This window comes from Daucus carota, chromosome 2 (assembly GCF_001625215.2).
Source record: "Daucus carota subsp. sativus chromosome 2, DH1 v3.0, whole genome shotgun sequence".
Classification (NCBI taxonomy): domain Eukaryota; kingdom Viridiplantae; phylum Streptophyta; class Magnoliopsida; order Apiales; family Apiaceae; genus Daucus; species Daucus carota.
In genome coordinates, this window is record NC_030382.2 from 46,637,841 (window position 1) to 46,659,758 (window position 21,918).

The 21,918-nt window shown below is 34.8% G+C and overlaps 1 protein-coding gene across 4 annotated transcripts in view; it reads right to left on the reverse strand.

Annotated features, from left to right (window-relative positions):
- Window positions 1–5,940: 5,940 nt before the first annotated feature.
- LOC108209418 (alpha-glucan water dikinase, chloroplastic) overlaps window positions 5,941–21,918 on the reverse strand; it is a 28,307-nt gene continuing 12,329 nt past the window's right edge. For 3 of the 4 annotated variants that reach the window (XM_064087841.1, XM_017380313.2, XM_064087840.1), the window contains 21 exons: window positions 15,562–15,696; window positions 15,135–15,297; window positions 14,950–15,039; window positions 14,692–14,877; window positions 13,853–13,915; window positions 13,708–13,770; window positions 13,576–13,635; window positions 13,329–13,481; window positions 13,040–13,123; window positions 11,355–11,531; window positions 11,176–11,282; window positions 10,849–11,062; window positions 10,663–10,766; window positions 10,302–10,434; window positions 9,487–9,612; window positions 9,097–9,207; window positions 8,321–8,419; window positions 7,668–7,841; window positions 7,164–7,256; window positions 6,938–7,053; window positions 5,941–6,406 (listed from right to left, as the gene is read on the reverse strand). In XM_064087841.1, the coding sequence (XP_063943911.1) occupies window positions 6,202–6,406; window positions 6,938–7,053; window positions 7,164–7,256; window positions 7,668–7,841; window positions 8,321–8,419; window positions 9,097–9,207; window positions 9,487–9,612; window positions 10,302–10,434; window positions 10,663–10,766; window positions 10,849–11,062; window positions 11,176–11,282; window positions 11,355–11,531; window positions 13,040–13,123; window positions 13,329–13,481; window positions 13,576–13,635; window positions 13,708–13,770; window positions 13,853–13,915; window positions 14,692–14,877; window positions 14,950–15,039; window positions 15,135–15,297; window positions 15,562–15,696 (2,656 nt within the window). In that variant the 3' untranslated portion in view covers window positions 5,941–6,201. Of the gene's footprint in view, window positions 6,407–6,937; window positions 7,054–7,163; window positions 7,310–7,667; window positions 7,842–8,320; window positions 8,420–9,096; window positions 9,208–9,486; window positions 9,613–10,301; window positions 10,435–10,662; window positions 10,767–10,848; window positions 11,063–11,175; window positions 11,283–11,354; window positions 11,532–13,039; window positions 13,124–13,328; window positions 13,482–13,575; window positions 13,636–13,707; window positions 13,771–13,852; window positions 13,916–14,691; window positions 14,878–14,949; window positions 15,040–15,134; window positions 15,298–15,561; window positions 15,697–21,918 lie in introns of those variants that run through there. The other variant, XM_017380314.2, reaches the window with a different exon arrangement.

Here is a 21,918-nt window from a genome sequence, read left to right on the forward strand (position 1 = left end):
AATTTTTATAAAAAAAAATGTTCAAAAACATTAATTCACCGGAAAATGTATCTCAAACTAACTTCTGGCTCTAAATCAGTTTCCGACTTTAAGCCGGTTTCTGACTTATTACACGAATAGAAAAGTTTCAGTTTAAAGCCAGAAATGATTTAAAAGTATGAACTTTAAACCGAGGCAAATAGGCTCTTGGTTTAGCTAGCTTCATTTCATTTTTGTGACATTAGCTTCATTTCATTTCTGTGACATTGATATCTCAAAAACATAACTGTAATTGATGGGTTTAATTATGTGTGTCGAATGAATTAATATTTAATATTAATATAAATAGGAAGGTGGTGGAGCAGTGATGCGGGTAAGAATTAGTAGCACAATTAAAGAGTATCTTAGTGGGCGTTGAGCAATGATGTGGTACCATGCGCACCTGACCTGACCTGGATATGTTCATCTACATTCTGGCATGTGCATGCGCGTTTTCAGCTGCTTATATTTCGCTTCCCTTTTCTTTATACTTTACCCACTTTCACTCTCCTCAGCTATATATATGCATCAACTATAAATATTAAGACTTGATCTTCATATTCTTTAAATCTTTCGAATTCAGTTATGCAACTCTACCTGCAGGTACCAGTAACCTTAAGTTTAGCTGTAAATATGTGAGTCGCCCCCCCGACCTACTTTTATTTAATCGGACAGAACTAGTAAGGAGCAACGCATAAAAATAACTAAATAAATAAATGCTCCTTGGAAATTATAGAGTATATATTACTTCAAGTCTCAACTAATTTTGCATATAAAAATTTTCAAATTTGATATTTTAAAATCTGGTTTTGCCACGACTAAATGCATGAAAATATACGTGGTGCTTGGCAAACAATTATAAGCCAACTTGTGAATTTATAAGTTAGAAGCACTTATTTACGTTTGTGTAAAAAGTTAATAAGCACTTAAAAGAAGTTAGGATTACTAGCTTTTGTATCAGGACTTGTGCTTATTTCTCAAACAGTTTTATCACTTATAAGTCTTAACTTATTTCTGACTTTTACTTCATTTTTTTATTTTAAGCAAAAAACACTTATTTAAGTTCAACAGCCCCACAGTCTATGCACGATGCCATAGGAACCCAAGTCTTTGGGTTATCGATTTGCAGGGTCTGGTGTCGGTTCCAGAGGGTTTATATAATAAGGTTTTTATTAATACATTAATATTAATGGTTAAGTTGGACCATTTTGTTAAATCTCAGTAGTAGACCAGGGGTATATATCAAAGCTGTTAAAGCTTTCACATGGGCGAGTAAGATGGCTAATAACGACATTAATAATTAGCTTGCCGCTTATATTTATCTTATCAACACATACAAACTATTACATCAATACTTTGTATTAGTAAATGTTTTTACAAAGTAAAAGCTGGGAGGAAGGACTGAAAAACTAAAATATGTAAAACATGTATCCTCACGTTCATTCGTAAAAAAACGAAATGGATCTCTTTATGCTTTAGTTAGCTAGGTTGTTGCGTTGATAAAATGATAGATGAAGTACCACATTTTTCACTTGCTCCTAATTCAAAGGTATGCGAATAATGTGATGTTGGTCGTATTAATACGAAACTCAGGTACCAGTTTGGCGTGAATTAAATAAGTGTTTATTGAAAAATTATTTATAATTGAGAAGTCATTTTATTTTTATGTGTTTTGATAATTTTTTTGATATTTACAACTTATTCGATATTAAAATTATTAATATAATATTAAATTATATAGATTATTTTTTGAAGTGGTCATCTATGTAGAAATAAATTTCAAAAATAAAATAAGTCATAACAAAGCCTAGGATTTTACACTTCTTTGCTTTTAAATTGAGAATTGACTTATAAATTCATTACACATACAAAACGAATAAAATATTTCTGACTTATAAGCCTTGACTTGTTGAACCCAGTCAAACAGTCCGTCAGCACTACAGTTTTACACTTTTCTCAAGGAGTTAGAAGTTCATTATATATTAAAATAATTAGGTTGCATCTTCATTTATTGATTATAATGGTTGATTAAAATAATATAAATTATAATAATTAATAATAATATTTAATTATATTTCAATAACAATAATTTAGAGTAATTTACACTTTACATTCTAAAATTTCAAGTGTTTTTTCGATTTGGTCTCAAACAATATTTCCTTTCAAACATGCCTGCATGTTAAACAGCACTTCGACATATACCGCTTTGACTATCTTACGTCAAGATGATCGTCAAAATTGAGTTTACATTTTGCACCTCATAAATTTAAGCGCTTTTTCATAAGTATTTTTTAAACTCTACTGGTCTTACGATAAGCTATGCGAAATCATCAATCCTAGCGGAGTTAAACAAGATTTATTATAAATTAAAAATATTATACAATTTAATTTAGAGGAGTTCGTACCCAAATGGCCAAATCCATTATAGTGAAAAATGATGGATAAGTTGACCAAACCTGGTTGAACACTCACTAAACTTAGATTTGACTAAATTAATCTTTTTTATCTCAAAAGTGGAATATTTGATGAGACACTTCGATTAATCGCAAAATCATCATTCCTGATCTTTTGCTTTGGAGAGTTGAAACTGAGCCTACAAAGAAAGAACAAAAGTGAGCTTTTTTGGGCTCAATGTAAATATGTAACCTTGCAAAAGATTGTAATCAATAACCCCTACTTTGGTTGCTTTGAATTCAAACGCGATGTGTTTCGTTCTAATTTAATATCAAGTCCTTAAGTCCATCATTGATACGATAGGCAGTGGTAATGATATCACTTAATTCTTGTTCAAACTTCAACTCCACTAAGCTTATACTCCCTCCGTTTCAAATTAGATGTCCACTTTTAAAAAATAACACAGTTTAAGAAAAGTGGATATTCACAAATTAATTATCAAAATATGTGAAGTGAGATTGATCTAGGAAATATAAATAAGGGATATGTGGAGTAGAATTGACTTTGGAAATATGATTTTGCATTGAAAATTGAAGTGGACAAGTAATTTGAGACAAAAAAATTTCTTAAAAATGGACATGTAAATTGAAACGGAATGAGTATTATAGAAACTCCGAAACAAAAAAGGGGAGCCGATTGATGATGCCACAAAAATGAAGTTGAATTGCTTTATTTATGCCAGTACGCTTATTAATTTTGATGAATCACTGTAGACCAATGTCTTGCATCATAATCCCTCCTTCTACATGTCCTTATTTAAAAAAAATTATCCCCAAATATATGTCTTATTTCTCTTTTCAAAGCAATTTTTGAAAAAATTTTCTAAAGAATAATTTTTGAATACAAGTTTTCATATTTGATTACCACCCATATATGAATAAATCAATTTAATTCAGTGCATTTATTAGCTGTAGACTAGAAAATCAAATACTCAACTAATTTTTTTTTAAGATGCGTGATTTTTTTAAAAGGGACATGTAAATTATGAGTTTTGCAATGTATTAATGCAATATTTTACTTATACAAAATAAGTGGTCTCCACGATTTCCAAAAAAATAGTCTTCATAAAACTTTACTCTATATTTGCGGGATAAATTGTCATATCTGCTTTTTAATTGATACGGTAATATATAAACAGCTTGCTTCATTTTTTCGGCAACCAAGCAAATAAAGCACAAAAATTGCTAATTACGACAAAAACGAATGGTCCAAAATATGTAAGTGGAAATGTGGAATCACAAGCAATCCAAAATTAGAGTTCGATATTCTCATCTAGATTTCATATTCCTTAGAAAGGCATTAATATTATCTCCAAGCATCTGAAAATGTGGAATAAGAGAGAATAATTGAAGAAATTGTAAGGTGGCAGATGAAGAATCCTCCCACTCGCATGAAAAGGAGAGAATCGAATCATGAAAGAGAATCAAACAACTGCAGTTAGTACTGGTTTGATGGACGGTGTTTCCTCCACCATCCATGATCCAACCTTGGCATAATGACTACTACTTCCGATTATTCCTTTCACAAACGGGCGTGTATGCAGGCCGATCCTGTGGCCCAAGCTGTTCCTAAAATTTATTTTTATGACACATTTTTGTGTCATTCAAAATATTTAAAAAAATATGAATTTTTTAAAAAATGTTATAGGTGAATATGAATTTTAAAAAATATATAAGCAAAAAACTTTTTTGGACATATATTTTTAATTTTAATTTTAAAATAGTACTAAACATGTTGTTAAATATTTTGATAGAATACTTGTGTTAGAATATCTTTTTTTGTGGACATACTTTTTTTTTTTTAACATAACTGGCCATGCGCGTACATAAAAAGAACAACGAATTAAGGCCTAATGCAAAAATAAAGTTGTAATTTTGGATGCTATTTTGTTTAATTCTCTATAACGTTATGTACGTTTAAATTACAATTTGTACTTAGAAAAGTGAATGCATCATCATGTATGCAGCATTTTTGATAAATTGTGGATGCTGAAAGAGGGTGAAATAAAAGAGGACAGGAAAGGCATACGGCCGTGGAATGGTTATGATTGTGTCCAAGAGGCATGACTCTTATTTTCTTCCTCAGGAAAACACTTTAAAAATTATTCAACTGGGAGGTGTTAGTGATCATGCACCCACCATGCCTAGAGTGGAGAATTCCCAACCCCAACAATGAACAGCGGGTTTGGAGTTTAAGATGCAAGTGAAAATCAATTTATGATATATAGGTTTATCATTTATTTATAGAAAAAAAGTATTTAAAATTCATCTAATACGTCTCAAATTTATAATATATTTATATTTAACAAAAAATTCAATTATATGGATGTAAATATCTTGTATAAATAAATAAATATACAAATTTTCAACTAATTTAGTGATTTGGATAATTGTTTTTAACAAATAATGATCGACCAATCTCTATCATAAAATTATATCAAAAAAAAGTATATCATTATAAAATTAATATTCAACAACTTTTTTTTGATGGAAATTCAACAACTTAAATATACTTAAATTTATTCTACTACAATATTGTTATAATATTGTGAGACAATCCTCATATTGGTATGGTCAAATTGTTGAAAAAATCTATTAAATATGATTACAGGCGCACTAATAAAAAAGTGTTGTATAAACTCCAAACCCTTATTTATATATGAAAAATATGAAAATTTTAGAATTGTTAAACATGAGAGACCCTGCAAGTCTGCAACTGATTAACCGTTTAATACTCAGGTCCACCATGATATAAAGGAATCCATAGTCGAAAATTCAGAAAATGTAGCTGGGCAGGGCAATGTGCATGTGTTGGAAAAGAATCTCTTAGTGAATGGGTGACAATCTTTTTATCTTGCTTTCCTACATCATAGTGATGCATATAATCATGATTATGTTGTACACTCAGACTACATACTCGCAAGTTTTCGCTTCATTTTCCTACTTGGGGTGAAGTCCATACACGAGTATTATATATGCATCCTAGAATCCATTGATTGCATGCACCATTGCACATTTGCACCTACCCACTTGTTGAAAAACAAATATCAACACATTTGAGAGACGCAGACACAAAGTATTAATGCTCATAAACCGCGTCAACCGAACGTAAAAGACTCGGAAAATATAAAAAGTTTAACATCAGGGCGAAAAATGGCTGTATGATGAATAAGTGGAATTGGTGGGAAGTGGCCGCCACTGCACTAAGACAACAGTATGATGGGTGCGGCCCAGACCCAGTATTCAATTTTTTCTTCGACATGTCTTTCGTATTTAATTTTGTTTATTAGGACACGATACGTGATACATCTTGGTGGAGCTGCCATCATTTATTGCATAGCTTTCAAAACTCTCAACTCATGACGCATTAGTGCATAATGCTGATCACTTCATGTTTATTTTCACAGGGTCGATGGTGCTCATAATACATGCAGACTGCTGTTTTCTTTTGCAATATTAATAGACCACCTAAAAAAAGAAAACACGGGTTAATGCTCATTAAACAATAAGTTTTTTTTTGTTTTGTTTTTGCGAATGACGAGTACAATAAGTTGACAACTATTTTCTGTAATATAAACGCAACCTCTTGTAATGTTACAGTAGTAGCTGACTCTTCTTACAACCTTTTAACCGTTTAAAGAATAAACTATGTTCCCAGAAACTTGTTTGGTAGACAATCTCTAGTTCCTTGCCTTCGAACAATATTTGGATCTTGAAACCAGAGGTTTGCTTACATCTGGGGTCTTGTCTGGACAACATAGATCTTTCCATCTCTCACCACTCCTTCGATGTCTTGAGGAGATCCATAGAGCTCTTCAATTGCACTTCCGGCACGAGCAATGCTAGACAGTATGGATTTCTGGAAGTCACTGTCGATTATTAGTGGGTCGGATGAGTAATCAACAACTACTCTGTCTTCTTCATCCATAGGCACGCTAAGGAAAGGGATTTGTATTAGCTCTTGTGTATCAATTAAATAAAATAGCAACAGGATAAGTCGATGTTGATGCAAAACTATTGCTGCAAGCAGAAATAGTACTAGCTTTGTATATGCAAAAAGCCATACAACTCAAAGTGAACTTAAGACTAAACCAATAAGCATTAGCTTCAATACTGTCGTACTAATTGGAGTTGTGGACTTCGAATGAACCAACATTAGCTTTAACAGTGTAGTGGAATCAAATTTGTGAACTTAGAATAGACCAATAAACCTTTGCTTCAACACTGTTGTTTAAATCAAAGTTTGTACAGAGAATAAGATGTCCGTGTAGGTACAACCAGAAAAGGAATTTATGAAAACAAGAACCAGGACTTCAAGAACATTGAAAAAAAAGACATAATGATCTACAAGAATGAGAAGGTTTTGTTACTGGAATCTTAATGTAGGGTTAGACTTCAAAGGACATTAGTCAAAAAGGCTGGCTAATTATATTGCATGCAACTAAGTCGAGTTCTTGAAATTGTACCTATCATAAAGGCCAGCACCAGCATAGCCTTCTAGATCTTCACCATTGGAATCAGATCGAAAGATAATGGAACGTTTAATAAAGAGGCCAATAGGTTTGCTTGGATAACCCAATACCTGAAAATATGAAATTTTAAAATCCCTTACTGTGGCATTTTGCCAGCATCCATAGGAGATTCAGAGTGAACAACATATATATAAGAGATAACAGGAAAGCGTAGATTTACTTTGGGAGAGTTGAGATCATCTTTCTTGCACACAAAGCTCAAAGCCCGACCTGGATAGGCTCCAACAAGAGATTCTCCTAGCCCTTTAACCACCTTGTGAGAGTTGAAAGCAGAGGTTAGCATCCAGTTTTGCCTTTTGCGGATCACTACATGAAGTTAACAAAACAACTAGATTTCCTTGATCCAACTTTTAGAAGTTACATGTATAATTGTCTAAAAACCTTTTCAAGGCCAGGTTGTTTACAATTTATATTGGCTGCCAGGTGGGGATTGGACAGTTGTCATATGATTAATTTTAACATATCATTTCTAGAGTAGGAACTACTTCAGATAACTTTGTCCTACCATTGCACATTGGTGGATTGCTACAATGCCGCTTGTTACATGAATATGTACCTCTTAAGATTAATGCGCATAAATTAGCAGCATACTACTATGAATATATTTCAGTAGAACCTAAGAGTGGCTCAAATTAACATCCAAAATGAGTAAATCCAAAGTTACCTCTGTGTATATCTCTGACGAATCCCCTGAAGATGGATTAGTAGTGTGGATCACGAATGCATAATCGGCATTTATTATTTCCTGAACAAGGACAGCCATACAAAGAATGCTGTGATCTAGCTTTACTTTTTTTGTGCTGAAGTATGCTCTCTCATTCCACTTTGAAGCCCAAACCTGGTTATATAGACAAGTCGTATCCTGGTAATTTTAGAACTAGTTCCTTAAATAAAGTGATACCTGGTATATTTGGAATGGATGATAAGAGAAACTGAAGAGGTATTAACATGCACAAAATACACAGTGTGCTAATAAACTATTAAAAACAATTAGATATATGTAGAACCTAAATTGCAGTTGAGGTTGGTGTTAGTCCACCAGTCATTTCTTTTTTAGACAAGTAACCTTAGAAGTAGCCAGTGAGAAATCAAAATATGAATATGGAGCACGGATTGGTGAAAGCCTCATAAGCTGTCCATTTTTTGATTGGCAGAGATTTTCCTTGTGATATCAGCATATGTGATACATAAAAACATTTTTGGTGAAATGAGGAATATGATTGTGCAGCGAAGACAGATATCCACTGCTTGACTAGGGCAAAACTGAATTATCAAATCAGTATTCATGTGGTACTTCCAAAGGCTTGAAAGTTTTACCTTCTTGATAGCCATCCATGCTTGATCCCACCGCTGCTCACCCTCATCACCAGGCCAAGGCATGCCAGAATTTCGCATCTTTGTTTCCAATTCTTGTACCTGCAAAATTCTTGTCATGAGGTTTAAACAAACAAACAAACTGGCAAGTGGCAACACCACAACCGTTTTTTGTTTTGGCTATGTAACACCAAGACCGTTTTGTCATCAAGGGCATCATAAGTCATTCTATCCTCACGTAGAATCCCTTCTGTATCATCTCAATAATGGTCATGCTAATATATTTTATTTTGTTCTCTGCTCCTCATTTCCCAACAAACAGTTTTCATTTGGTTAGGTTGTTATGCCTGTCTATTGACCCATTTAAGAGTAGTTATAAAAGGATTCAAACAAACAGCTCTCTAATAGTCTTAACGGCCAGCAGTGAGCAAATTCCGTAACATCAAACTTTTATAGAGAAAGAACTTTGGTCTGTGAGGAGGAATATACAAGTCATTTTAGGGATGCAAGGTTGAAGATGTTTTCTTGCCTAAAAAATCTATATGGCTAGCAGTCTAAACAGCTTGCTTTAACACTTGCAGATCCAAGTGCTACTAGCTAGCGATAAGGCAACAAGAAACAAACACAGCACTTGCAAAGAGCTATATGTACTAGTACCAAAGACTTAACCGATTCCCTTCATCAGATGAATATTTTAAGGTACTTTCTGCATAAACAAAGTAAAAAGAAGGCTAATATATGAATATCTTCAATCCCCTTTTCATCTTATGGAAGCTTACCAATTGTGGCGGTGCTGCAAGTGCCAAAACTGTCCGACGAATCTCCTGGAGAACATTGAACTCCCCTTCTTCCAACTTATTTTGCAGGATATGCACCTTTTCTGCTACTCCCTGTAGATTATACACTTCAACGGTTAATACAAAATACCAGCTTGAAATAACAAAATAATGTATGTAAACACTAGCTACTTCAAAAAATTTATTAAAAAAGAGATCTGGCTAAAATAACAGCAAAGACAAACGCGCTGAAGCAAAATATGGGCAAATCATACATGTGTTACTTGAGAGCAAATAAGAGTTGTACTTGGAAAACAAAAACATGCCTAACATATAAGTGCGTAATGAATTTTATTATTGAATCCATGAAGATGCACAATTTAGCTGAGGAACCTTGTTTAAATCATCCGAAAGAACTTTCTCGAACACACCAAAAGGTAGGGCAACTGAAGTTGGAATACCGACCCAAGATGGCACTTTTCCTTTTAGATATCCAATATTACGTGATTTGGCTCCAACCTTCAAAAAATAGAAGAAAGGAACTCATGTTAAAGCATAATAAAGTGTATACCAACTCTCCTACAACCTTAAGCTGTAAGGAGGGGGTGCTGCATTGCCTAATATTGGCCATGTTTGGAAGTTAGAGGTTTGGGACATATTAGAGGTTTGACCATGTGAATTAACCTAATATTATTGTTTGGTGGTTAGTGGATTGAAATAGCTTTTTAAACTCAAAAAGCTAATTTTCAAAAAGTTACTAGGAGGAGCTTTTTGGATTAGAGGATTGACATGTGTCTAGTTAAAATACAAAAAGCTAATCAAACAGCTACTTACCACACAGTTCACACTAAACAACTAATTCAATCAGCTTAACAGCTATTTCAACCCGCTAACAGCTAACCGCTAATTGCCAAGCAGGGCCACTGTATATCTAACATTCCCCTTTGCTCAAAAGGCAATTTTTGGGACTGAAGAGCGGATCACTAGAAACTCATCTTTGGGACACTATAAACCCTAGTCAGCTATAATACCATGTTAAGTATACAATCCTTCTAGAATCTAATGTGTTAGTAAAAGATCTTAATTAAATAAAATTTGAATTTTTAATGAAATATTTGTTCAATATTCAACAATACTAAATGCATTCCATGACTCGGTGATAAACAGTGCACTTGAAAAGTTCATAACACAGACAAGCAAAGGCTTACCAATTCATTTGTGAAATCCTCAGATGATATGGCATGTCTTCCACCAAAATTTTTTTGGGTCAGTGTTATAGACCCTCCAGGACTACCTTTGTCAAGGTTGCTCGAACCTGTTACATCGATATCCTTTGCCTCGCTAACAAACAGTATGCAAAAAAGCAAAATCCTTACTTTCGTAAATCACAACTGATTTGGGGAAATAATTTCTCATCTTTGCACGAGGCAAAAAATCGTGTCAAACAACAAAAAACTGTCAAATCATCAGTTTTGTAATCAGATCGAATTCAGATATCAAAAGGTATTACAGAAGATCGGTCAAATTCAGATATCAGAAGGTATCACAGAAGATCGGTTTATATGTTACCTATAAACTATATCGGCAGATGTAGGTATTAGATGCAATAAGTTTCCTTCTTTTGCTTGAAGGTCAGAGAAAATATTGGGATCATAGCATGTGGCAAAGCAAACCTGCCAATGTTGCAAAGCTGGTTACATATCTCCTCTTAAGGTCATGCAATCTAAATATCACCACAAAGAAAATATAGTGTACCTTGCTGTTTCTTGCTCTAACAGATACATGAGACAGGACATCTGGCATGTCAGGTGTCAGCACAGCAACAGTACCGCCAGGAATCTCCTCCTCTCCTTTTACAGATCTTGCCACCAGTATGGTTGGCTGTTCGTAAGTTTTATTTTGAACTGCAAGCAACTCATCCACTACAACTACAACCCCTACTGCTTCAACCGGACTTATAACCTGCCAACTATAAAGCAGCCAATTCAGAGTCAAAGGGTTTATCATTTCATGTATTTGCCTGTACCCATATGAAGAATTGCTAAAACGCCAAATTTACAGCAAAAATTCAAGCATAAATACCTTCCCAGATTAGCAATTTTGCGAAGACTGGGATCAAGTCGATTAAGAAGTACAGATAATGAAGCAGCAGATCCAGCACGGATGATTTCTTCAGTAAATATGTCCACCTGCATAAATTTACAGCACAGTTATGCAATCCACAAAAATTAATTAAGCAGCTCTTAACAGATATTACATACAGCGCACTCATCCACTCCTAGCCTAGACCCAAGGTATTCAGCGGATGGTTGTAATTGGCGATGATACAACTCAGCCTTGCTTGTAAGAGCAAGCCGTGTTCTATCAAGGACTGATTTTGCATATAATGCCCAGTGATCGTCACCAGCGCTCAACATGCTTATTGCTTGATTCCATCCCTGCAAAAGAATGCAACATACAGTAGAACCTCAATAAATCAATAATGAATATCGAGAACTGGGACTTGGAAGTCCTGTGTATACATTAATGAATATTCAATAAATTTCAAACAATATGAGTATTTAATATTAGTCATCCAATCAAAAATGTTCATATACATTAATAAGTATTTTGTTATTGATTTTGACTAATATCTGTAAGCCATTAAATTAAAAGTTAAGAAAGACATATTCTCAACAATAGAATTAAGAAAGACAAAGTAGAATAGATATATAGGTTAAAATGAAATCTATAGACTCTAAGATTCAAGATATGCAATCATATAAGTAGTCTTACGTACAATCTTATTAGTAACATCAACTACACTGCACTTGATCCACATGTATCTGGAGAGTAAATAAAAAATGAATGTAACTACAATTTCCATGCGATTTTATAATCGTTACGTTTTACATGCATTTTGTAAATTAAACACAGATAAATTATTTATCTAAATGAATATATTTTTTTTCGGTACACAGTGACTTATCGAGATTCTATTGTAGTTTTGCTACAAATATGGATTCTTTCTAATCATAAACTTTTCTAACCAAATTTTTGTAGTGACTAAATTGAGAATTGAGATCCACATTTGATGATACAAGAAATACAAGAGAGCAATATAATATTCTGAGTGTTAAACATAACTTTATCAGTTGACAAGGACATGCCAAAAGGTTATTACTGAATCCAAAATAGGGATCTATCCAGGCTACACATGTCTACTCTGCGACAACCCGAGTCAAATCCCGAGTCTTTTTTTTTTCGAAAATCGGGTCTAGTCCCGAATTCCGAACCGAAATAAGCCGAAATATATTGTGCCAAATGCAACAACTTGGGTAATCCACAAGCCCACCACATGCTCCCAAAAGATTTGTTGGTGCAATTGGTCTTAAATTTCTAACGTCCTCGTCAGGCCAAAACGGATACCCCATAGGCTCTGTGACCCGGGTCAAATCCCGAGTCTTTTTCGAAAATCGGGTCTAGTCCCGAATTCCGAGTCCAAAAATAAGCCGATATATACTGGCCCAAATGCAACAACTTGGGTAATCAACAAGCCCACCCCAGGCCCCTAAAAGATCATATTTGTTGGTGCAATTGGTAGTAATACTTAGCTTATAAATTGAACTAAGTCTCCACACTCCTCGATGTGGAACTCGGGTGTTACATTCTCTGTCAAAACAATGAGGTACAAGGGGAAAGTAGATAATACTTAATTTTATATTTTTGTACATAGTGTCAAACAGAAGCACCATTGATTAATGTTGAATGTTGATTTTTCATGAAGAACAAGAAAATCAGAGTTGGCCTTTTTTATATATAAAGGGTAACAAGTTACAACAATAATGCTAACCTTTCCAAGGCTGAAGATATAATTCTAATTTCAAACTTTATCAAGAAATTACTTTAATCAATTTGCCTAAAAAGAAAGTACAAGGAATCTAACTTAAGCAAGAATACTACTTACCTTTAAGGAGTAGATGAGATTTTCATTATCATCCGATGAAAGTGCAAGGTTTTCAAGAAGCAGCGTAATGAAGTGCATGACTTTCTGCGGACAAAATACATTGAATATTCTTATACTGACTATATTAATATTGAAGTTTCAAAAATTTGGCAAAACTGTAATAAACAGGGATAGAACAAGAATTAATGTAAGATGATTATATGAGAATATAATAATAATATAAGAAAATTGTAATTACTGGGGTGGGCTGGAAGAGTGTAGAGATTATAGAATACTAGGCAACAATTACCTCTGGTTTAGCACTATTTAGTTCCTCATAACCCCTTTCAATGGCTGTCCTTACAGTAGAATCAAGGGCAATGTCCAGAAATAGAAGATCTTTAAGCCTATCATTTGGGTTAGAGATCAGTGGTCTAAGCTCCTCCCTAACCTCCAGTAATCCCTAAATAACAAATTTGCATCTCTAGTCAATACATTTGGGAAATAAAAAAGCAAGAACACAGAAAAACAGAAGCATTGATGAAAATTTTAAATACCTCTAGAAGGGCTTCTACATTTTTATCCTCCACATGAGCCAGGATGAACTGAAACAGTTCCTGTATGATAGCATAGAAATCATATAAAAAGAACTAGCTTTAAGTTGAGAAAAGGAAGCAGAGAACCCTTACTGGAATACCAGATGGCAACCCTGATACAGGATTGATTTGCACCCCGACCATGAACCCTTGTCCCTGAAAATGATTCATGTAATTTATTCATGTAATCTACTCCAGAAAAGTGTGCATAACAATACAGACAGTAATAACACATTACCTCAGATGTGTATCCCATACAATTGGAAATTGCAGACTCAAGATCAGCTCCTGAATGTACTGCCTACACATTGAACATTGGTTGTACCATAGTTACATAGGACTGGGTTCGATTCGAAACGGGGAACGAAATCGGGTACGTGGAACATTAGTTTTAGTGAATCTGGTACGATGGAACGTATAGGTACGATGGAACGTATGGGTACGATTGGTCCTTTTAAAAAGAATTCTATAATCATATATATAAATTCCATTATAATATACAATTTTAGTTGATAATTTATACATTTATAATTTTTTATAAAGAAAAAGATATTGAATAACAAATAAAAGTACACATTTATTGATAAAATAAATTACTTATCATATGACATAGACATGGATCTATTGTTCAAAACAAGAATGAAGTGTGTTCTTGCGGGTCGTCACTTCCGGCGATCTGGGTCGCGACCCTGAACGTTTCCGTTCACGTTTCCGACCGTATCGGGTACGAACGATCTAGATCACGGTACGTGGCAGCGTACCCGTTTCCTTGTATCTATGGGTTGTACAATAAGATAGCTATCAAATGTTAAATATTTGAGGGGCTTCTCTTTGGTAGCATCAGTTAAGTTTGGATAACGGGGAATGACAGGGTTTCTTATTTTGATTGGAACACCATTTATGTAATTTTGCATTGTTTTGCATAAGAAAAATACACGGGGTATATGAATACTCTACACAGATAGCACTTCAAATATAAGTTCTTACTTGAATTAAGGTCATTATTCATTAACAAAGTTTAACTGGAGGGCAAAAGCAATATACAAAGAACTAAATCACAAATTAATGGAAGAAAACCTTTAATGTTTTCATGTAGCTTCCCAGGTCATGCAAAAGACCATCTTTCTGATCTCTCCTAAAATTCGGTTCAGATCGGATGGCTCGGTCATAACTTAAAAGTCGTTCTTTCGTTATCCCATTTTCATTTAGGGTTCTCCAATAAATACTGACGTCAAAGTCGCCTTTTATATAATCAAGTAATGCCTGTCAAAAAAAAAAAATTAAGAAAATCTAAGAAAGTAAACCATATATTCTACTTATGATGCAACTTATTACCTGGCAGATCACAACATCATCAGGACTAGTATTATTATGCAACTTTTGATGCCATTGCTCCATCATTCCTCCCTTGCAATCATTTTTGCTCTGTAGTTCAAATTGCTCTTTAACTGTATTATCCCTTTAAGACATGAAAGAGAAGAGTGTGACAGAACAGAATCACTTAATATTAGAATACAAACCTGAATAACAAGTATTTCATCCCTTATTCTCTGTCCTACATCTCCTTCACCTCCACGGCCAACAGTTGACATAATCATACGCAAGAGTTCACGGTACTCAGGGTGATTTTTGTAGACATTCTGGAGCAAGCCTGTAAGCCTATCTTGAGCCTTGCTTATTTCTCTGCACCATCAAAGATATGCATTGTAACTTTAGAATGACCATAATATTTACATTGCTATTAAAGTTTTAATAAAGGGTGATGAATTTAGAAGCTCAAGACTTTGTTAAACAACCTATTACGATAAATTTGAAACCAGACATTTCCAGTTATACTGTCCAGGTAGGAAACTTGTGTAAAAATTATTACAAGTCGAATCAGGTCTCAATATATACATAGAGAAGCCCGAGGGGAATGTAATATGCAAATACGATAAAGAGGTATACCGTGGCTTTACATTGTAGTTTTTGTTCCATATTAACTGCCTCGTTGCCATGAACCTCATCCACACAAGAATTGCAGCAAGACCTAATTCACCGGCATCTTTGGCCTCCTCAATTAGATCTGCAGATATATTGAAACTGGAGAATACAATTAGCTACAATCAATAATTTTTTTACAAAAGTTGCGTTCTTTAGATAGATACTTGATTACATATAAGCTACGCAGGTATCTTTTGACCTCTCTGCTGAGTGATTAGTATGTACATGGAGGATTATAATAAAATGCTCAGGTTGATGAGGGCTTGATTAAACAAACTCTTGCAATACAATGAGAAGTAGTAAAAAGTAAAGCATTAAGATAGAAGGTTTTCAAAAGCTTCCAAGATTATGTAGTGGCCCAATTATTATTGTATAAGCTTAAGAATATAATGTCAGACCAGAAGGGTTAGATAAATGAGGAATTTTATGACACGAGGCACCTCTAAGAAGTTGAGGGTTTCCTCAGAACTGAAAAGTAAAGAACCTTTCCAAAGTTAACTAAATGAAACAAGCTGAGTTCACAAATATACAATTATTATGTGTTATTGTTAGGAATCAATAATTTTTGATGATAACATAAACATTTTTGTAACATGTCTTACTTAGAATCTTTATCAAATTTCAGTTGTAATTGTTACATTTCTTGTCTTTGGGAATTATCAACGGATGGGTAGAATAGGATGGCTAATTGTAAATATCCAATGCCATGTAATTTTATCTAAGTGAAGGATATTCAACTGATGAGATGTAACTGTTCAACTGATAAAGACTGGATGATGTTTCAACTGATGAAAATCAAGCATTCAACTGAAGACAAAGTGCTCAACGGATAATGCTGAGGAATTAAACTGATGAGACTGGAACAGCATTCAACTGATGGAGTTTGTAATTCATTCAACTGATGAGCCAGACATTCAACTGATAAAGTCAATAGCAGTTGAAAGCAACCAGAACCTTCAACTGATGAAGCAAAGAGCAGTTGAAAGTGACTAGAGCTTAAGTCTGACAAATCACATGGATCGAATTACACTAAAATAGACATGGAAGCCTAATTAGGAAAATAAAGAAGAAGCAGAAACATACTTATCTCATGCAGTGCAATTTGGATCAAATCAAGATGATGGTCAAAGATGAAGACATCTCAGAAAGCATGCATAAGACAAAGTTGTGCAGCATTGTTTTTAGATTAGAGTGCATTTTGTAATCTAGCTAAAAGCTTTGTAAAACTTGGAGTATATAACCAAGTTAGTAGCATCAGTTGAATTTGTTCAAATTACTTGAGAGAAAAATCTGAGAGTTAGAACTTGTTTTGAGTGATGAACCAGCAGCTGTGCGAATTGTAAAACAATCCACAGATTCTTCTATATAAAATCTCACGGGTGGATCATTCAATCCACCCGTATTTTTAATACTTGGTGTTTTTCTGTTTATTGTGTTCTTAGTGTATTGTTCTTGAATCTTTTAAATTTGTAAAAGATTGTATTCAACCCCCCCTTCTACAATCTTTCTCATAGTTGGTGTAAAATAACAATTGGTATCAGAGCGAGGTTCCCAACAAACAGGGAAAAAGATCAACACTGCTAGAGAAAGATGGGAAAGAAGGATGCTGGAGTGAAGATTCCTGTTCTTGACAAAGACAACTATTTTCACTGGAAAGTGAGAATGCATCTGCATCTGTTGTCCATTGATGAAAGCTATGTGAACTGTATTGAAAAAGGACCTCATGTCCCCATGAAGGTCTGCACAAGTATGGGAGCTGATGGTGAAGACATGGTAGGTAAGATGATTCCAAAACCTATCCATGAATATTCTCAAGAAGATACTGAAGAAGTGCACAAGGACAAGAAAACCATGAATCTTCTGTTCAATGGTTTGGATCAAGAAATGATTGATAGTGTTATTAGCTGCACAAGTGCCAAAGAAGTTTGGGACACCATCAGGACCATCTGTGAAGGGAATGAGCAAGTGAGAGAGAACAAGATGCAGCTTCTGATTCAACAATATGAGTCATTCCATTTCAAGGCTCGTGAAAGTTTGAGTGATACATTTAACAGATTTCAAAAACTGTTAAATGGTCTAAAGCTCTTTGGAAGAGTGTATCAAGTTAAGGATTCAAACTTGAAATTCTTAAGAGCTCTTCCTAAAGAATGGAAGCCCATGACAGTCTCTCTCAGAAATACACAAGAGTTTAAAGACTATACTCTAGAGAGACTGTATGGAACCTTAAAAACTTATGAGCTTGAAATGGAGCAAGATGAAGAAATTGAGAAAAGCCAAAAGAAAGGGCATTCATCTGTGGCTCTAGTTGCATCTCTGGAGGATACTGTCAAGGACAAGGGAAAGTCTCAAGTTGAAGAAACTGAGAAGTTGGTCAAAGAGGAGAGCTCAGAGTCAAGCAAAGGAAGAAGAAAGGAGAAAGAAGTAGCTGATTCTGGTGAAGAAAGTGATGGAATTGATGAACATCTAGCCTTCCTGTCAAGAAGATTCTCCAAACTGAAATTCAAAAAGAATTTTAATTCTGCAAAATCTTTTAAAGGCAATCCCAAGTCTGATAGAAGCATGGTAGACAGATCAAAATTCAAGTGCTTCAACTGTGGGAATGCAGGTCACTTTGCAAATGAGTGCAGAAAGCCTAAAGTTGAGAAAAAGTCAAGTGAAAACATTGACTACAAAAAGAAATATTATGAACTTCTCAAACAAAAGGAAAGAGCATTCATCACAAAGGATGATTGGGCAGCTGGAGATGATTCTGATGAAGAGGAGGAGTTTGTCAATCTAGCTCTAATGGCCAACTCCACAGATCAAGAAGAAAACACTGGAAGCAGTAGTCAGGTATTCACTACAAACTTAGTTGAGTTAACTAAAGATGAATGCAATGTTACTATTAATGAAATGTCTACAGAATTATATCATTTGCATGTTTCTTTAAAATCTCTTACTAAGGAAAATAGTAGAATTAAGGAAGCTAACACCTTTCTAAGTGATAGAAACAATGCCTTAGAAGCTCAATTTATTGAGTTTGAGAAGCTGAAAATTGAGTGTCAGACAGCCAAGGATGATCTCTTGGTTGTTCTGAAAAGAGAAGAGATCATAAGAAAGCAGCTTGATAAGGAACAAGAGATTATTGCCAAATGGAAATCTGGTAGGGATGTTTCCACCAATATCATCAACATGCAAGGTAGAGAGACCTTTGTAGAGAATGAGTGGAAGAGGAATAAGAAAGTGCTTGAGATATCTGGGAACAGTTCAGGTGATGAGAATACTGATGATGATCATCAGTTGAAGAACAAAGTCTCAACTGATGAGAGTCATCAGTTGAACAAAAACTCATCAGTTGACAAGAGTGTTCTCAAGAAGCTTAACAAGAAATATGGTCCGGTTAAAAAGAATTTTGTTAAAGGTGAGAATAGTTCTTCTGAGACCAGTGATAGTGTTAATAACACTCTTCATTCCAGTAACAAGAACAAGAAGAAGTTGGATACTAGTGAGCATAAATCTGAGGAGACTAAAAAGAAGAAAGGAAATAGAAATGGCAAAATAGGAGTTAACAAGCACACCAATTACACTCCCAATGCTAGTGCTCTTAGGAAAACCTGCAGTAAGTGTGGTAGTGTAAATCATTTATCTGCTAATTGTAAAACTGTGGTTGCTCCTAATTTATCCTTGCCTATTCCTATGACATCTGTTCCTCACATGAATTTATCTGCTATGAATATGATGCCTGGTTTATTGCCTCACAATCCTTATTCTCAGCCTAACATGCCATATATGTTCAATCCTTATTTCAATGCCTTTAACATGCCTCAATTTCATTCAAACTTGCATGGAATGAACAATTTATGCATGTCTCAAAGGCCTGTGTTTGAAAACAGAGTTGATGTTCCAATTTCTCAACCAAAACCAAAGATTGAACCAATTCAATCCAAGGAAAAGGTTGAGAAAGTGGAAAAGGCTGCTAAGACTAACAAATCTGGACCCAAAGCAATTTGGGTACCAAAATCAACTTGATCTGTTTGTAAAATGTGTGCAGGGAAACCACAAGAAGAATTTGTGGTACTTGGATAGTGGATGCTCCAGGCACATGACTGGTGATTCCTCCCTGCTCACAAAGTTTGTGGAGAAAGCTGGCCCTAGCATTACCTTTGGAGATGACAGCAAAGGATATACTATGGGATATGGCTTGATTGCAAAAGAGAATGTCATCATTGATGAAGTTGCATTGGTGTCTGGTCTTAAGCACAACTTGCTTAGCATCAGTCAGCTCTGTGACAAAGGTTACAAAGTCAATTTCACTCCTGCAGCCTGTGTTGTCACCAAAGGAGATGACAACAATGTGGTTCTGATTGGACAAAGAAAAGGAAATGTGTATGTAGCTGACTTCAATTCTGTCAAGTCTGAATCTATCACTTGCCTTCTCAGCAAAGCAAGCTCAGATGACAGTTGGCTATGGCATAAGAGATTGTCTCATCTAAATTTCAAAACCTTGAATGAGTTAGTAAAGAAGGACTTGGTAAGAGGTCTACCAAAGCTGGAATTCTCAAAAGATGGACTTTGTGGAGCCTGTCAGCTAGGAAAGCAAAAGAGAAGCTCTTTCAAAAGCAAGACTCTTTCATCAATTGTGAAGCCCCTTCAGCTCTTGCATATGGATTTATTTGGACCAGTCAACATAATGTCCATTTCAAAGAAGAAATATTGCTTAGTGATTGTTGATGATTTTTCAAAATTTACTTGGACTTTCTTTCTACATTCTAAGGATGAAGCTGGGAAAATCATCATCAATCATATCAAGACATTAAACAACAATCCAGATGTCAAAGTTGGAAGGATAAGAAGTGACAATGGAACAGAATTCAAGAACTCTGTGATGAAAGAATTTTGTGAAGAAGAGGGAATTATTCATGAGTTCTCTGCACCAAGAACTCCACAACAAAATGGTGTTGTTGAAAGGAAGAATAGAACTCTTATTGAGGCTGCAAGAACCATGATTAATGAAGCTCAACTTCCAACCTATTTTTGGGCTGAAGCTGTGAACACTGCTTGTTTCACTCAAAACATCTCACTAATTACCAAACCTCATAATCTAACTCCCTTTCAACTCTTCAAAGGAAAGAAGCCAACAATTAGCTTTCTTCATGTATTTGGATGCAAGTGTTATGTTCTAAGAAATCAAGGTGAAGATCTTGGAAAATTTGAGGCCAAGGCAGATGAAGCTATTTTTGTTGGATACTCTGATGGAAAATCATTTAGAGTATATAATCTGAGAACCAACATTGTTATGGAATCAATCCATGTAGTTTTTGATGATAAGAAGATTCAAGGATTCTCAGATGAAGGATTTCATGATAATCTCAGATTTGAGAATGAAGGTGAAGGTGATCTGTATGACAGTGATGATGATGATGACATTATTCAAAATGTTGGAATTAATCCTGGAATTAATATTCCAACTGATGACTCTCTGGTGCAAGAAACAACTGCTATTGGAAACTCAACTGAAGCATCAGTTGAAACTACATTGGAAGGATCAGTTGAAACATCTCAAGGATCATCAGTTGAAAGAATGTCTCAAAGTTTCAATCAGTCTAGAAATAATGAGATGTCAAATTTAGGGGGAGCTTTCCAACATGGAAACCTGAACTTCAATAATGAAGCCACATCATCAAGACAATCACTTCCACCACAAAGAAAGTGGACAAGGGATCATCCTTTTGAGCTAATTATTGGAGATGCAAATGCATCTGTACAAACAAGAAGAGCAACTCAAGATGAGTGTTTGTATAGTGCATTCCTTTCACAGGATGAATCTAAAGTCATAGAAGATGCTCTCAAAGATGCTGATTGGGTTCTTGCTATGCAAGAAGAATTAAATCAATTTGAGAGAAACAATGTATGGAAGCTGGTACCCAAACCTAAAAACAGAACTATTGTAGGAACAAGGTGGGTATTCAGAAACAAGGTGGATGAGAATGGAGTTGTCACCAGAAACAAGGCAAGGCTTGTTGCTAAAGGATACTCTCAATCTGAAGGAATTGATTTTGATGAGACCTTTGCACCAGTTGCAAGACTGGAAGCAATAAGAATCTTCCTGGCCTATGCTGCTCATGCAAACTTTAAAGTTTATCAAATGGATGTCAAGAGTGCTTTTCTAAATGGTGAACTGGAAGAGGAGGTATATGTCAGTCAGCCTCCTGGTTTTGAAGATCCAGAATTTCCAGAGTATGTTTACTTTTTATTAAAAGCACTCTATGGACTAAAGCAAGCACCAAGGGCATGGTATGACACTCTGCCTCAATTCTTGTTAGATAATCATTTTTCCAGAGG